Source organism: Solanum verrucosum, unplaced genomic scaffold (assembly GCF_900185275.1).
Source record: "Solanum verrucosum unplaced genomic scaffold, falcon-dt-bn FXZP01000103.1, whole genome shotgun sequence".
NCBI classification, from domain to species: domain Eukaryota; kingdom Viridiplantae; phylum Streptophyta; class Magnoliopsida; order Solanales; family Solanaceae; genus Solanum; species Solanum verrucosum.
The window spans coordinates 5,516,862-5,533,173 of NW_026020048.1; the positions used below are offsets into that span (position 1 = coordinate 5,516,862).

At 29.5% G+C, this 16,312-nt stretch overlaps 2 protein-coding genes across 2 annotated transcripts; both read left to right on the forward strand.

Annotated features, from left to right (window-relative positions):
* Positions 1-8,579: 8,579 nt before the first annotated feature.
* Positions 8,580-9,144, forward strand: LOC125822159 (uncharacterized). The gene has a single exon (XM_049501538.1). The coding sequence runs from the start codon at positions 8,649-8,651 to the stop codon at positions 9,027-9,029; it is 381 nt and encodes a 126-aa protein (XP_049357495.1). The 5' UTR covers positions 8,580-8,648; the 3' UTR covers positions 9,030-9,144.
* A 3,736-nt stretch (positions 9,145-12,880) lies between these two features.
* Positions 12,881-15,028, forward strand: LOC125822532 (uncharacterized). The gene is made up of 4 exons (XM_049501939.1): positions 12,881-13,167; positions 13,375-13,626; positions 14,463-14,593; positions 14,690-15,028. The coding sequence occupies exons 2-4, from the start codon at positions 13,393-13,395 to the stop codon at positions 14,826-14,828; spliced, it is 504 nt and encodes a 167-aa protein (XP_049357896.1). The 5' UTR covers positions 12,881-13,167; positions 13,375-13,392; the 3' UTR covers positions 14,829-15,028.
* Positions 15,029-16,312: the final 1,284 nt, after the last annotated feature.

The following is a 16,312-nucleotide window of genomic DNA, read 5'->3' on the forward strand; positions in this document are numbered from 1 at the left end:
TTGCAACCGTCACTCATTTTCTTAGTGATACAAATCAAAATAATTTATAAGACACATATAATATAAATTTTATTCGTCAACAATACATTTTTAATACATATTGCAAACTTTACTCTATTCTTAGTGATACCAACCAAATGATTTAGGTAACACACTTATTATACATTTATAATACATGCACACTATATTTTTAATACATATTGCAAACATCACTCATGTTCTTAATAATACAAACCAAAATAATTTATAAGAAATATAAAATACATGTTTTATTCATGAATAACACAAGTTTAATTCAATTTATAGATTGTTGTCTTGTCTTTCGTTAGTTACATTTTTCATTTATTCTTAATTCTCGCTTCTACAACTTTAATATTGTGTAATACACTTTTAATGCAAATTTAATTTATTTTGAAGTTTATTATATGTTACTATTAGATTACTTGTTTAATTCATTTTTGATATAAGTTTAATTCATTTTATATATCATTGGCTAGTCTTTCATTAGTTACTTTTTATATTCATGCTTAATTCTCTCTTCTAATTCAACTTTAATATTTGTGTAATACACTTTTAAATACAAGTTAATTCATTTTGCAGTTTATTGGTTGATTTGTTAGGATTGAATTACTTGTTTAATTCACTATTGATACAAGTTTTATTCAGTTTACATATCACATAATGCTCTTTCGTTTGCTACATTTTCCATTCATGTTTAATTCAACTTTAATATGTGTGTAATACATTTTAATTCAAGTTTAATTCATTTGACAGTTTATTATGTTTCTTCATTTGTTACAATTAAATTACTTGTCTAATTAATTATTGATACAAGTTTTATTCAGTCTACGAATCATTGACTGCTCATTCATTTGCTACATTTTGTATTCGTGTTTATTTCTCTTCTAATTCAATTTTAATATGTGTATAATACATTTTTAACTCAAGTTTAATTCATTTTGTAGTTTATTGGTGATGCTTCGGAACAGAAAAATGATTAATTTGACCATATTGGTTTACTTCAATTTATAAGACATGTATAATACATATTTTATTCATTAAGAACATAAGCTCAAAAATTATAGTGGTTGACAACTTAATTTCCAGAGACAAATAGAGAAAGAATGAACTCAGGAATTTATTCTCCCTTTTAGAGGCATAACGAACTGAATGTATGGCTGAAGATTGTGGATCTTTCAATTATAATATTAAAAAATTGACACCTTGCACATGGAGGCAAAAAAAAAAGAGAAGAGGGAACAAATAAAAAGGAGAAAGAGGCGAGACAAAAGACAAAAATCTAATAAAATACATAGTATTGTTATATATTGTTATAAATGGTAATAAATAGAAAGTATATTTAAAATAAGTAATTATTTTTTAAAATGGATTCACCCAAGTAATTATTCCATTTTAAAATGAGTGTGTAGAATAAGTTGGAAACATAACAAGTAACGACCAATCCTAAAAAATCTTACTTTCGTGTAAAAAATCTTAACCGTCTTACCGGTCATTCAGATTCATAATCTATTTTATAACTGTCAATAGAGATTACATCGGTTAGACGGTAAGATTCGTTATATTTTAATTATAGATTCGTAGTGATAATTTTAAAATGCGTGTATAGAATAATTGGAAGATCATTATTTCATATAAAAATTTCTAACCGTCTTATCGGTCATTCGGATTCTTCGTATTTTTTTTATAAGTGTCAATAGAGATTACGTCGGCTAGATGATAAGATTCAATATATTTTAATTATAGCTTCTTAGTGATAATTTTAAAACGAGTGTGTAATAAGAGGGAAACGATTGATCATGAAAAACCTTACCAGTCATTTGGAATCTTCATATTCTTTTTCTAAGTGTTGATATGATCTATGTTGGCTAGACGGAAAGATTTGATATATTTTAATTATAGCTTTGTAGTGATAATTTTAGAATGAGTGTGAAGAATAAGTGGGGAACATAACGGACAATCCTGAAAAACTATATATTCTTTCATGTAAAAAATTCTAACCATCTTATTGGTCATTCAGATTCTTCATACCGGTCATTCAGATTCTTCGTATTTTTTTATAAGTGTAGATAGAGATTATGTTGGCTAAACGGTAAGATTTGGTATATTTTGATTATAGCTTCTTAGTTATAATTTTAAAACGAGCGTGTAATAATTGGGAAACATAACGATCAATCCTGAAAAATCCTCCTTTCGTGAAAAAAATCCTAACCGTCTTACCTGTCATTCGGAATCTTCATATTATTTTTCTAAGTGTTAATATAGATTACGTTGGATAGGCGATAAGATTCGATATATTTTAATTATAGCTTTGTAGTGATAATTTTAAAACGGGTATAATTTTAAAACGAGTATGTAGAATAAGTGGGAAACATAATGACCATTAATCCTGAAAACTATTCTTTCATGTAAAAATTTATAACTGTCTTACTGGTCATTCAGATTCTTCATATCTTTTTTATAAGTGTCAATGGAGATTACATCGACTAGACGGTAAGATTCAGTATATTTTAATTATAGCTTCGTAGGAATTATTTAAAATGCGTGTGTAGAATAAGTGGATAACATAACAACCAATTCTGAAAAATCATTCTTTCGTGTAAAAAATTCTAAACGTATTACCCGGTCATTCGGATTTTTCGATTTTTTTAATAAGTGTCAATAAAGATTATGTCGGCTAGACTGTAAGATTTAGTATATTTTAATTATAGCTTTTTAGTAATAATCTTAAAACGAGTGTGTAATAACTGGGAAACATAACGATCGATCATGAAAATTCCTTCTTTCGTGTAAAAAATCCTAATCGTCTTATTGGTCATTCAGAATCTTCATAATCTTTTTCTAAGTGTTAATATAGATTACGTTGGCTATACGGTAAGATTTGGTATATTTTAATTAAAGCTTTGTAGTGATAATTCTAAAACAAGTATGTAGAATAAGTGGGAAAACATAACGACCAATCCTGAAAAACTATTCTTTCGCGCCATCTTACGTGTCATTCATATTCTTCATATCTTTTTTATAAGTGTCAATAATGATTACGTCTGCTAGACGGTAAGATTCAGTATATTTTAATTATAGCTTCGTAGGGATTATTTTAAACGTGTGTGTAGAATAAGTGAATAACATAACAACCAATTCTGAAAAATCATTCTTTCATGTAAAAATATCTAACCGTTTTACTGGTCATTCGAATTTTTCATATCTTTTTGTTCTTGAATATTTTAAGGGTTTGACACCATTATACTTTTACTAATTAATATTTTTCTCCAAAGTTTTTATACATTAATTATGATGTTGTATATTGTTCTTTCAACAACTAGTTAAATAAAATTATTACTAGTATATAGAATGATTTAAATTACCACTTGAATTAGTTAAGTGATTAGGAGATAATATATCAGATGGTCACTCAACTTTGCATACTTCACTTAGAAAGTCACTTAACTTTGAATTATTCACTTAAAAAGTCACTCAACTTTATTTTATAACTCAAAAGTCACTCAACTATTGTTATTTCACTTTGAAAGTCACTCAACTATTAGTACTATTTCACTTAAAAAGTCACCCAACAAATTTAAATAATTTATTCATTAAATTTTGTTGAAATCTAATTTTGTTTTAAAGTATTTCTTAAGAAATAATAAGATATTTATTTTAATTATCTTATTGACCTTCTTCAGTAATTTAATTACATTTTTTTTTTGAAAAACGAACAGTAGCATTTTTTTAGCATATTTAATTCCAGTAAAACAATTGCTAGAACTGAAAAGCAATTTTTTCTCTCAATTGCTACTGTACGTTTAAAATAGCAATCTTTTATTATTTTTTATTAAATTAATAGGAATGCTACTGTAGGTTTTAATTTTAATTTGTCAATTGCAACTGCACATTTAAAATAGAAATCTTTTACTAAATTAAAAGGAGTAATCAAAACGATGCGTAGTAGCGATCTTTTATTATATTTTTAAATATATATATATTTCAACAAAATTCAATAAAATAATTAAAATGAGCTTTTTTTTTGAAATTATTTTAAAATAAAATTGTATTTCAACAAAATTTAATGAAGAGATTTATTTAAATTAGTTGAATGACTTTCTAAGTAAAATATCATTACTTGAGTGACTTTCTATGTAAAATATCAATAGTTGAGTGATAAAACAAAGTTAAATGATTTTTTAGGTAAACTACTCAAAGTTGAGTGACTTTCTAAGTAAAGTACTCAAAGTTGAGTGACCATTTGAGATATTGACTCAAGTGATTAGTTATTGACCGTCACCTTTTTAATTAGTTGTTTTTATATTAATTAAACTATTTTCTTTACTTTACTAATTAACGTATCAGCTGTATTTGCTGAGAAAAATTCCTTCAACAATTTTTGAATTCTATCATTTATGTTTGTGCTATATTTGCGTTATTTACCATTCGTTAATAGTCGGCCTTTTATTTATATTATAAAATTGAGTTAGATTTATTTTTAATAATTAATGATGACATAATGTAGGTCTTTAATATGTGTACCTTTCTACAAGAAAAATGTTTTAGTTTATTACTGGGCTATGCTAAATAATGAGTATATAGAAATAGTCCACATGTGAACATTATTTTTCTCAATTACCATTTCCCAACTTTCTAAATCAATCACCACTATATATGATTTATAAGTATTGATTTTATTCTCTAAAAATATATATCATTTGAAGGCAACAATTACTTCTTTCACACAACAGTCGTAAAAGGAACATATGTATTGTAAAAATTAATTCATAATACGTAATGGTCATTATTTCTTAATAATCAAATATTATTCATTGTATTTTTATGAAAAACATTCAATGTATAATAGTGAGAGAATAAATTATATAAGCAACATAGGAAATTTCTTGAAATTATATCCAAAAATATTTTGTATAATGGTCAGAGAATAAAATATATAACCAATATAGGAAATTTCTTGAAATCATATCAAAAAATATTTTGTATAATGGTTAGAGAATAAAATATATAACCAATATAGGGAATTTTTTGAACCATATTCAAAATAGTTTGTATGATGATTATAGAATAAATTATATAAGAAACAGACAAAATTTCTTGAAACTATATCCAAAAATGGTTTGTATGATGGTAAGAGAGTAAATAAAATATGCAATATAGGAAATTTCTTGAAACCATAACCAAAAATTATTTGTATGGTGGTTAGAGAATAAATTATATAAGCCATATCGGAAATTTCTTAAAATCATATTCAAAAATGATTTGTATAATGGTCAGAGAATAAATTATATAAGCAACACAAAAAAATTCTTAAAACCATATCCAAAAATGATTTGTATGATGGTCAGAAAATTTTTATTATATAGAAGAGTGAAGCCAACCAAGACGACCAAGGGTATTTTGGTAATTTTACCACTAGGAATCAGCTTGTACCTCTACCTACATGGCAACCTATCATCCACAAATTATTATTCTACTATTATTATTATATTATTATTATTACTTTTCTACTTATATATAAGAGAGAGTTTATGATGGGACATGTTATAGAAGAGTGAAGCCAACCAAGACGACCAAGGGTATTTTGGTAATTTTACCACTAGGAATCAGCTTGTACCTCTACCTACATGGCAACCTATCATCCACAAATTATTATTCTACTATTATTATTATATTATTATTATTACTTTTCTACTTATATATAAGAGAGAGTTTATGATGGGACATGTGAATGTCCCATCATAAACTCCCTATATAATACATAATATAATAATATAATATAATAAATCATTTTTTTTACTATATAATATATATAATATATATTTATTTTCTAAGGGAGTTTATATAATATATAATATAATATAATATAATATATACATAAACTCCCTTTTATTATATATTCTACTTATATATATAATATAATATAATAAATCATTTACAAATGACTTAAAATATTTAATATTTAAAATTCTACCATAAAATAGGTTGACTCTCAAAATTCTATCCGGGTCACATAAATTAGCAAGTTATTTGAAAGTTACATAAAAATATTATAAATCACAATAATTAATAACTTAAATTTTTTTTTTTAAAAAAAGTGCAAATTTGGATGACTCTTCAAATTTCATTTGTGTCACATAAATTGAGACAACAAAAATAGCATATATTGCGTCCATTTTAATTTATTTGTCTTAATTTTTTTTTATATTTACAAATTGCGTAAAAATACTATAAATCATGATAATTGACAACATAAAATATTTCAGAAAAATATACATATAAAAAATTTCGATTGATTCTTGAAATTAATCTATCGTTAAAATTTATGTATAAAATACAATAAATCGTGATAATTGACAACTTAAAATATTTATTAAAAATGCACAAAAAAAAAGAAATTGACTGATTCTTAAAATTAATCTATCAATGTCACATAAAATGAGACAAAAGTAGTAATATGTATTATTTAATGTCAAATTACTGAAAACTAAGTAAAATGTATTGTAAATCTTAACAATTAACAACATTTGATTAAATCTTGAAATTCTATCTATGCTACATACATTGAGACAAGTGGAGTAATATATATTAAGTATTTACAAATTACGTAAAAATATTATAAATTACATTATTAACAACTTAAAATATTTAAAAATCATATTAAATTTAAATAACTCACTATATTTTATCTGTGTCACATACATTAGGACAAAAAATAATAGTTATTGGGCCCGTGCGTAAAAGAGTTTATGCCCAAGTATAATATATAATATTCAATGACTCTCCAAATTTCATTTGTGTCACATAAATTGAGACAACAAAAATAACATATATTGGGTCCATTTTAATTTATTTGTCTTATTTTTTAAAATTTTTTATATTTAAAAATTGCGTAAAAATACTATAAATCATGATAATTGACAACATAAAATATGTTTTGAAAAAGATACAAAAAATACCATTGATTCTTGAAGTTAATCTATCGTAAAAATACTATAAATCATGATAATTGACAACATAAAATATTTCAAAAATAAATACATTTAAAAAAATTCGATTGATTCTTGAAATTAATCTATCGTTAAAAATTATGTATAAAATACAATAAATTGTGATAATTGACAACTTAAAATATTTATTAAAAAAACAAAAAAAATTTGACTGATTCTTAAAATTAAATCGTGATAATTGACAACATAAAATTGTTCAAAAATGTTGTATGTGGTAGTCTTATTGTGCCTTGAATAGCGTCAAAGAAAGTACAGGTTTGTGATAAAAAAAATTATTCCTTTATCCACGCAAAAAATCGCTTCAAAAATTTCGTTATTAGCCCCAAAACATACCATTTATGTTATTGGGCCCGTGCATAGCACGGGCAACAAAATCTAGTAAATTATATAAGCAACATAAGAAATTTCTTGAAATCATGTCAAAAAATGGTTTTTATGATGGCTAGAGCATAAATTATATAAGCAACATGAGAAATTTCTTGAAACCATGTCCAAAATGGGTTGTATGATGGTCAGAGAATAAGTTATATAAGCAACATAATTTTTTTTTAAAACCATATCCAAAAATGATTTGTATAATGGTCATAAAATAAATTATATAAGCAACATAGGAAAATTCTTGAAACTGTATCCAAAAATGACATTTCATTTAAAAGGTAGCACAAAATAAATAATGACATATCAAATACGTAAAGATTATATGAGTACAAAAGAAATCATTTCACATACACTCAAAAAGATTTGCAGTTGTGAAAATACTAAAACTTTTGAATGCAATAGGAAAAGTTTAGAAATGAGCTTCAACTAGATTTAAATTTTAACAAAAAACAAAAATAATAAAATCATATTTTACTAAATTGTCTTATGTAATATATTGGGAAACGATCAAAAATACCTCTCAACTTTCAAATCTCTTCGATTTCTTTTTAAACCCTAGTTGATAATATTTGATTTTAGCATAATTTTGTATGAATAGTTGCTTTATCATGTACCCTATTTTTCGTCTTCCTTTGATAGTTCCAAGCTTTACTAAATCAAGAGATACAATGTTTGTTACTCTATTTCTTATTTTCGGATCCCTTACAAGTAATAGAAGACTTTCAATTGCCATTCATCAGAAATAGAGGGATTGAATATTTGAGCTTTTGCTTTATAGATGGAGGTAAAGTAAGTTTGGATTAAGTTAATTGGGTTGGATTTAAGTTTGAGTTATTTTTTTTTAAAATCAGGTAATTTTAAGTGATTTGAGAATTTCCATGGGCACATATGATAAGTATAATAACAACATGGATAAGAATAATTTTATTTTAATGGCAAGCTACAATCAACAAGTTGATATATTTTTGACCTTTTTCCCTAATATATTTATACTTTAAAAATATTAGGAGGATTAATTTTTATATTATCTTATTATATGAAAATGAAATGATTTTTCCATTGCCCTAGGTCGGACCGGTAACCTTGTTCTTGCCGCCTAGCGTCTAGATTATCAGACTTTTCAACGCCTTCCCAAATTCACGGAGAACGCGGTTTTGACACCTTCACAACCCAATTCATCTTCCCCAAATTTTTCCCTTCATAAAAACCCCTTTCCACAATCGAACCCCTTCACCGTTAAAGATGGCATCAATCTACAGTTGTAAAGAGTGCAATACAAACTTCAATCTCCATACCAACTATCTTTTCCCACCGGATTTTTACTTCGAAGCAGGCAATAAAGGTACTCTATCTTTTTCCGCTGTTGATTCATCCAAATTCAAGTTCGAGAAAGAAGATAAAATTAGACCCTTTTTCGAAACCCTTGATTATTGGGGAATTCAGAGGAAAAGGACTAAGATGATGTGTATGAATTGTGGGAAGGTCGTGGGCTATGTGTATGATGATGGGCCACCCATGACTGATAGTCCGGGTCAGTTTCATTTTGGTCCTAGTCAGGTTATTCCTAGAGCTGCAAGGTATAGGATGAAAAATAAAGCTCTGAAGATTACTTCTGAAACTTGACATGTTATTTAATTTTTGATTTTTTTTTGGGGGAGGGGGGGATTTTTAGATGTTGAGGTTTGTATATGGATTTAAGAGATGTATGATGTTTGTGTATATGAGATTTTGATTTTTACATTTTGTTGGTTTTGTGAGTTGTTTCATATTTTGTGTAAATATTCATACTGGATCAATAGAAAGACTCACCTTTTATGACTTTTCTTTACAGAAGTTTTTAATTTCCATTTGAAAAGAAGGATGGAAGCTAAGGATCATTTTTTGTTTTGTATGCTGGAAGTGGAATGTTAAACGATTGCTGATTTGTGATTTGGATAATTAGATGTTTAGAGACTCTACCTACAGATAACCTTAAGCTTTGTACTGAAAAAGCTAATAAATTTAAGATTTTGCAAAACTAATTTTGAGGCTGTCTCTTGGTATATTTGGCATCTCTGAATATTGCAACAATTTTCTTCATTGGAGAAAAGAGGCACGACCAGTGTTGTACTGTTTATTTTTGTGTTTTTCCATGAAAGAAGAAGGTTGATTCTGTAGTCAATCGTGTCAAATAGCCGTGCATATGTATTTGCTCCGTAGCTTCTCATCAGCAGTATCTTTCCTGCGAGAACCTCCGGTACTGATAAGTTGATTTTGCTTCCAAGAAATTAACTGTGGTCATTTAATCCTTATTGTTCTTGTTGGCATTCTGGGTCTTTATGACATGAAAGATGTTTTCCACGATATCCTTATTGAGGTCACACATATGAATGTACATATATGCTTACTTGGTATACTATTTTATGGTCTTATTCTAGATTTTCTGCTTGTGATTCCTCTTATTTGGAACTTTGCCCCTATTTAGCTTATATATAGGATATTTGATGATCCATTTTCTGATTGTCCATTTCAATCATTACCTATAGAAATTTGTCTTGAACTTCTCTTGTTATGTTGCAATAAAAGGTTCATTATTATAGTAGTGTAGTAGGAATAAAAGAAGGGTGGTCTGGTTTATAAGTTATTGTTTATTTTGACAGAACAAGACTGCAGCAAACTTTTGGTGTAATATAGTTTTATGAGGAACTGTAGAATACCTTTTCCTTCAGAGCTATGTCCACCGGAGAAGGAGAAATAAATGATTTTGCCAGAAGATTTCTGTGCTATTAGAAAATATAGACTTTAAGTGATAGAGAGTCTAAATTATTAAATATTTGATTGAGATGGATCTAATGGAGCAATATACATTGTGATGATTCATATAGCTGACCCCATTATATTGTATTGAGGTGTATTTCTTGTCGTTATTTTGACTGTTGGCCTTGCAAAGTTATTAGTCATCTTATCTGCAATTCTGCTGAAAGATTCAATTATAAGCCAACTGATGGAGGTTAAAGATCCGTAGTGTTTTTGCTTACCCTAAATTTGTAGATTAAGTTTTGCCTCGCAGTCTGCAGTTTCATAAGTTGTTGAGGAGTTGGTTCTCCCTTTCACAGTGGGGAAATCTTTTATATATTTGTCTTAATAATGAACATCAAGTTCAAACATGTGTCATTTGGTACGTTTGTTCTGAGAAAAGAAACATTTCATCAGCCAATTCCCAGTACAATAATGGATCTTCTCCGAGATCAAATAGTGGGGAGTTGGGCAGGAAGTAAGATAAAAAATTTAGCAAGGTTGATCTTAGTAGTTGTAACTAAATCAGATCCTGGTGCAGACATGTACTGAGATAATCAGTTATCACGATCATGGCCGGACAAGATTCATGTTGAAGTTCTGTTTCCTTTTAATTTATGTATATCTCTTTTCTTTGATAGGCAGGCTATGCTTAAGTTTCTTGATCCAAAGGGATTGTACATTTTGACCATTGACCACTGCTACATTCACAAATTTCTGACATCAGTATCATTCCTACCATTCTAACTCCACTGATAATGAGTTCGTGTTCAGTGTTGCTTAGCAAAGGGAACATGTAGCATGACACAAAAAAGAACAGCATAATGGTGGTTGTAATTTCTAGTTAATTGATGACCAAACTGCTGAATTAAGGATGATGATGTTTGTTCTATAGTTAATTAAGCTAGTGATTTAGAGGTCTGGATCAAATAGCATACTCTTCTGACATTTACTCTAGGATTTTTGAAAGTTTTCCAGGATCATGTTCGAAGGGATTTTGCTCAATTATAGCTTCTGTAGCTCAATTAAGGGAGATATTCTAAATCCAACAAGAATCCTATTGAAAAATTAGTCACTTGGGACTCTGAAAATGAAGCAGAACAAAGTTGATTGTGTTGCTGATGGAAATAAGTTTAAGAAGATCGCTGCACTGCTTCTCCACACCACCACCACCATCACCATCACCAAGCATTGAGGCTTTCTTCTAGCAGGAAATTGTCAGCTGAGCAGATGGCTGCGGTAAGTCTAACCAATAAGGAGACTGCTAAAATATTGGAAGCAGAAGCCCAAGACTGTGGAAAATTACTTCCTTGGTGCCATTTAAGGCTGCAGTCGAAATCAGGGCAGAGAGACAATCTCTAGGTGAGGTTTAATATCAATTTCATTAAAGACAGCATTAGTACTTACAGATTAGTAAATTTTGATAGATGAATCATTTTACATAAACCTTGATGACAACTGACAAAAAACAATCCGATTGTTTTTTTCAGGAGGTTGATTAATTTAGTGCTCTTGTCCTGTTTATCATTTGTTTAACACCTACCAGCTCCTTGGAATTGCTTCCCCTCTATCAAGGACTCATCCTGATTCTTGTCCTGATTGATATAATTGTTTTGAATATTCTTTCTCATCTTTAAAGTTTAGGCAATCAAAAGTAGTGACTAGGGAGGAAGTAGGAGATGCAGTCAAATCATACAATTTATAACTTACTGTACAACTTCTCCATCTCAGAATAAAAATAAAAACTATTGAGTGCTAAACTTTCTCTGTGTATCCTCCTTATAAGATTCCTTAGAAAGTCAAATTATTCCAGTGGGTCAATTATTGTTGTTTGAAGGACGATCTAGTACTACTACTAATACAACAACATACTCAGCATAATTCCACAAGTGAGGTTATATGAAGGTAGATAAATTGTTTCTGATAGACTATTGGTTCAATACGGGATGCTTATTAGTATTCTATATCTGTCCCATAAGCAAAAGCAATCTATGTTGCATTATTTTAATTTTTAAGTGTGCTCTCTTATTGGCTGAGGGGCCACAATAAAGTGGATGATAAAATATGTGGGTGGGACTATACCGTGTTATTTTCTCTCTTGAATATTTTATGAAGCTGGAAGAAGAGATGCTTAAGTTTCTCTGCGTTAAAATCAACTATGACTGCGATCTTTATTGTTTTTAATCTCCCTTTCTTCCTCATCGACCCAATCTATGCACCAGTGTAATCTGAACCTTCAAGATGAATGTAGATATTGTACTAGATAGGAGTTTTGACTGTAAAAATTGAGAGCACAGTTGTTGCACCTGCTACTCATCAAGAACCAGCCATTCCATTGTTACCAGTTGAATTGTGGGATTATTTAAATCAAACACCGCGTAAAACAGAAGGTTTGGTTGTTCATTTCTATGATTTCACTTCAGTGACTGCTCAAGGCTGGTTTTTGTATTTCTGGCAAGATGAGCTGACAAAGAAAATTAGACTTACTGTGTGAGAGGATAAGATAAGATCTCAACATTTGAATAGAAGAAAATAATCTTTTTCATGATGTTGTGTCTTGTAAAATTTGAAGTAGTGCATATTGTCCACTATAGCCGTCAAATGTATCCATCCGATATCATTTTTAGCATTGCACTTGCGATGGAAACTATGTTGCTTTTTGGAAAGAAACTTTTATCACGACACACAAAAAAACAGAGACAATGGTGGTGGTTAACTGATAATGCCCCACCAAATTGCTGACATAAGGATAAATGATAATGACAGGCCGTTTCCTAATTTCTTAGTTAATTAAGCAAGTGGCTTAAAGGTCTTCTATGAGGGTCATATTCTATTGTCATTTATCGTAAATATATATCCGCAAGTTTGCCATAATCAAGCATAAAAACTCCTTCACAGTTTTCAAAGGCGTCTGTCTAGATCAAGTATCAGCAATTTCTGCAGCATAGTTTTCTGTTATTTGCCGACTCTATTGTACATCAAACCTGTAAGTCCTCCAACATCTAGTCCCAAAATTCTGATTCTATCTTGATTTTTGTTTGTTTGAATGGTGCACTGCTCTGACTCTGACCAACTAGTCTAAAATCCGTCCCTTCTGAGAGGTCTCAACTTGCAGTCCTATTGTGGTGACTGTAGTACATAAATATATTCTTCATCATCTCATATTCTTGAAAGCTCAAACTTCTGAATCCAGCAAGAATCTATTGAAATCATGAAGCAAAGGGAAGGTAAAAGTGTAGCTGATGGAAAAAAGTCAAAGAAGATCGCTCCAGCACCTCCACCACCACCACCAACGTCGAGGTTTCTTCTAAGCAGGAAAGTGACAACACCAAGCCAGACCAAACAGGAGATTGCTAAGTATTGGAAGCAGAAGCACAAGACTGAAGAAGAGCACTTCCTCGATGCCATCAAGGCTGCAGCCAGAATCAGGGCGCGCAATCTCTCGGTAAAGTTTTCAAATCAATTTATCACAGTTCTTTTTTATATATAGATGAATCATGTCATGTACATACACTCTGTGAACAACTATAGGAAAATAGTGCATATTAAATTGCATCTTTCCTTATCCTGATCCATGTCCTGCTTGCCATAAATCTTTTGATAAAGCATAGAAAGTGGGAGATATGTCAAAATCACACAATATGACTCTGCAACTTTGAATAGATAATACTTGAGTGTTCCACTTTCTTTGCGTATTGTCCTACTAATAAGATTCCTTAAAAGTCATATATTCAGCCGAAAGGGCCAATAATAATAATTAATTGATGGATAATTACTATACTTCTTTGCCCATAAGCAAAAGCTTATATTGCATTAGTATATATACATGGTCCCAGTAGGCTACTATACAAAGATGATAAAAAAATGTTTTGGATGAAGATCCATTGTTATTTTCTGGCTCAGTATGAATATAATATAAGTTAAAAGAGATTCATAAGTTGCACTTAGTGATGAATATAGCCAATGACTGTGACCTAGCTTTTCGTTCACTCAATTTTTCTTCTATTTGTCCCAATTGATGAGTTTGGAACTTATACTATTAAAGATATAGATTTTGATAGCAGGTTAATTGGCAACTCTGTATCTGCTACTGGAAACTAAAGTATAAATAGAGTTCCATCTCCTGATCGATCGAGGGAAAAACTTATTTTTCTCGGGGATACCTTATGATGCTTGATTGTGAGAAATCATAGACAAAATGAAATAAGATTGTCCTAAATTATAGTAATTGATTTAAATTCCATTATTTCGAATTAACTTGCTTACAAATTGTTGGTTAAGGCGGAGGAATACAAATACTTTGTGTATTCCTTGAAGGTGGATGATGATGACATGGAGAACAAAATGGTACCTAAGAACATCTCCGAAATCAATGAGAACATGAAGGAAAAGAGAGTTGGTATAAAGGACTGGTAAGTGAGACGTAACTATGTACTTATGATAAAAATCTGATTCAGTACTTGATGCTTATCAGCTACTTTGCCCGCTCACATATTTGAGAGTTGCAGGTGGACGAAGAGCAAATATGCATATCTAAACCAGCCTGCACTGAAGTCCATGGAACGCCACGGCTCCACTTATATTCCGCAACCATATTGCTACAAGGCTCCACCTCCACCAGTCACAAGTACTTTTGGGATCTTCTAGGCAATTCATGATGCCGTTCACGCACACAGAGTCATATTTCATGTATGTGTTGTATATTTATCATTGTTTGTTTAAGTGTGTGATACTCAAAAGGAAGTATCATATATATGATCATTGAAATTATTGTATTGGGGTTGTGAACTACTCTGCTGCACCTGTGGTGGAAATTGCTGTTAATAAATAATGGTTCTATTATTGTAGATACTCCATCTATTTCAGCTTTCAATTCATCAAGAACAATTTATTAGAGAACTATTATGATCATCTAGTGTCTATTAGCAAAATCATCATGAGTACCATCAAGAGTTGTGATGGGACGGATAAAATTCAATCATTTTTAATTAGGGATCTCTGAGTTTGAACACGAAGAGTAGAATTTTTTTTGTTGATAAAGAGCGTTTCTCCTCTTACTAGAAAGGACGCATCGCGAATCCGATTTGTCTGGGAATCATGAGAAAATGCCATATATTATCATTTTGCTCATAAGTTAATTAGGAGCTTCTTGTGATGGCGACCAAGGGCGGATCTAGGGTATCGAGTGTGGGAATTCAATAACAAAGTAAGCTCTTGGTCCAACTTCAAATATATAATTTGCTCAAGTTTTGTTGCTCTTCTCAGTGAGGGTTGGATTCCCCTCGGACACTTATATTAAAAGTTTTTCTTTTTAATTTAAATCATTGAGAATTTATAAACTTTAAATCCTAAATTCGTCTATGATATGACCTCTTACCCACTTCTAAATGGGTGTCTATATGCTTTTGGTACGAAATATATTAACATATCTATAATGTATCTATCTGAGTTGAATTACACGGATAAAATATATATAAAAAATTATTTCCATTGATATATAGTTGTTTATTTTAGTCCGTTAGTCAATTATATCTAGCTTGGGGACCTAATCTATATATCGATGAGGAGCCAAAAATTTGTGAATCATACTTTTTCAAACCAGTTAGGCTGATGATGGTAGTTGACTGTAGAAATTTTGCAAAAATAATTACTGCGAGGATAAACATAAAACACACATTATTTTGTTGAACACATAAATAAATAAATTAATTAAAGCACGATATTTCCACTATGTTCAGCCAAGTCTTTCATTGACAATGTAAATTCTATCTGATTTCTTTAATGCAACTTATTCTGATTTAGAGATTGAAATTAAATCTCCTATTGATAATTTGCTCCAACAAATACTCCCTTCATCCTAATTTATGTGTCGCTTTAATTCTTTTCACGTGTTAATTTAAAAAATGATAAATACAAAATATAGTTTAAAAAATAATAAATACAAGATATAATTTAAAATTGAACGAAGGTGGGAGGAAATACTGACTAGAGATAAGACATGTTGAAAGTGCTAGCTACTAGAAATTATTAATAGTGTTTTGAGAGAATCTTTGAAATTAATCAAAATTGTGGAGATGCATGTACAATGATAATTACAAACTAAATGCTGTGAAAGTGTAATGGATATCTAC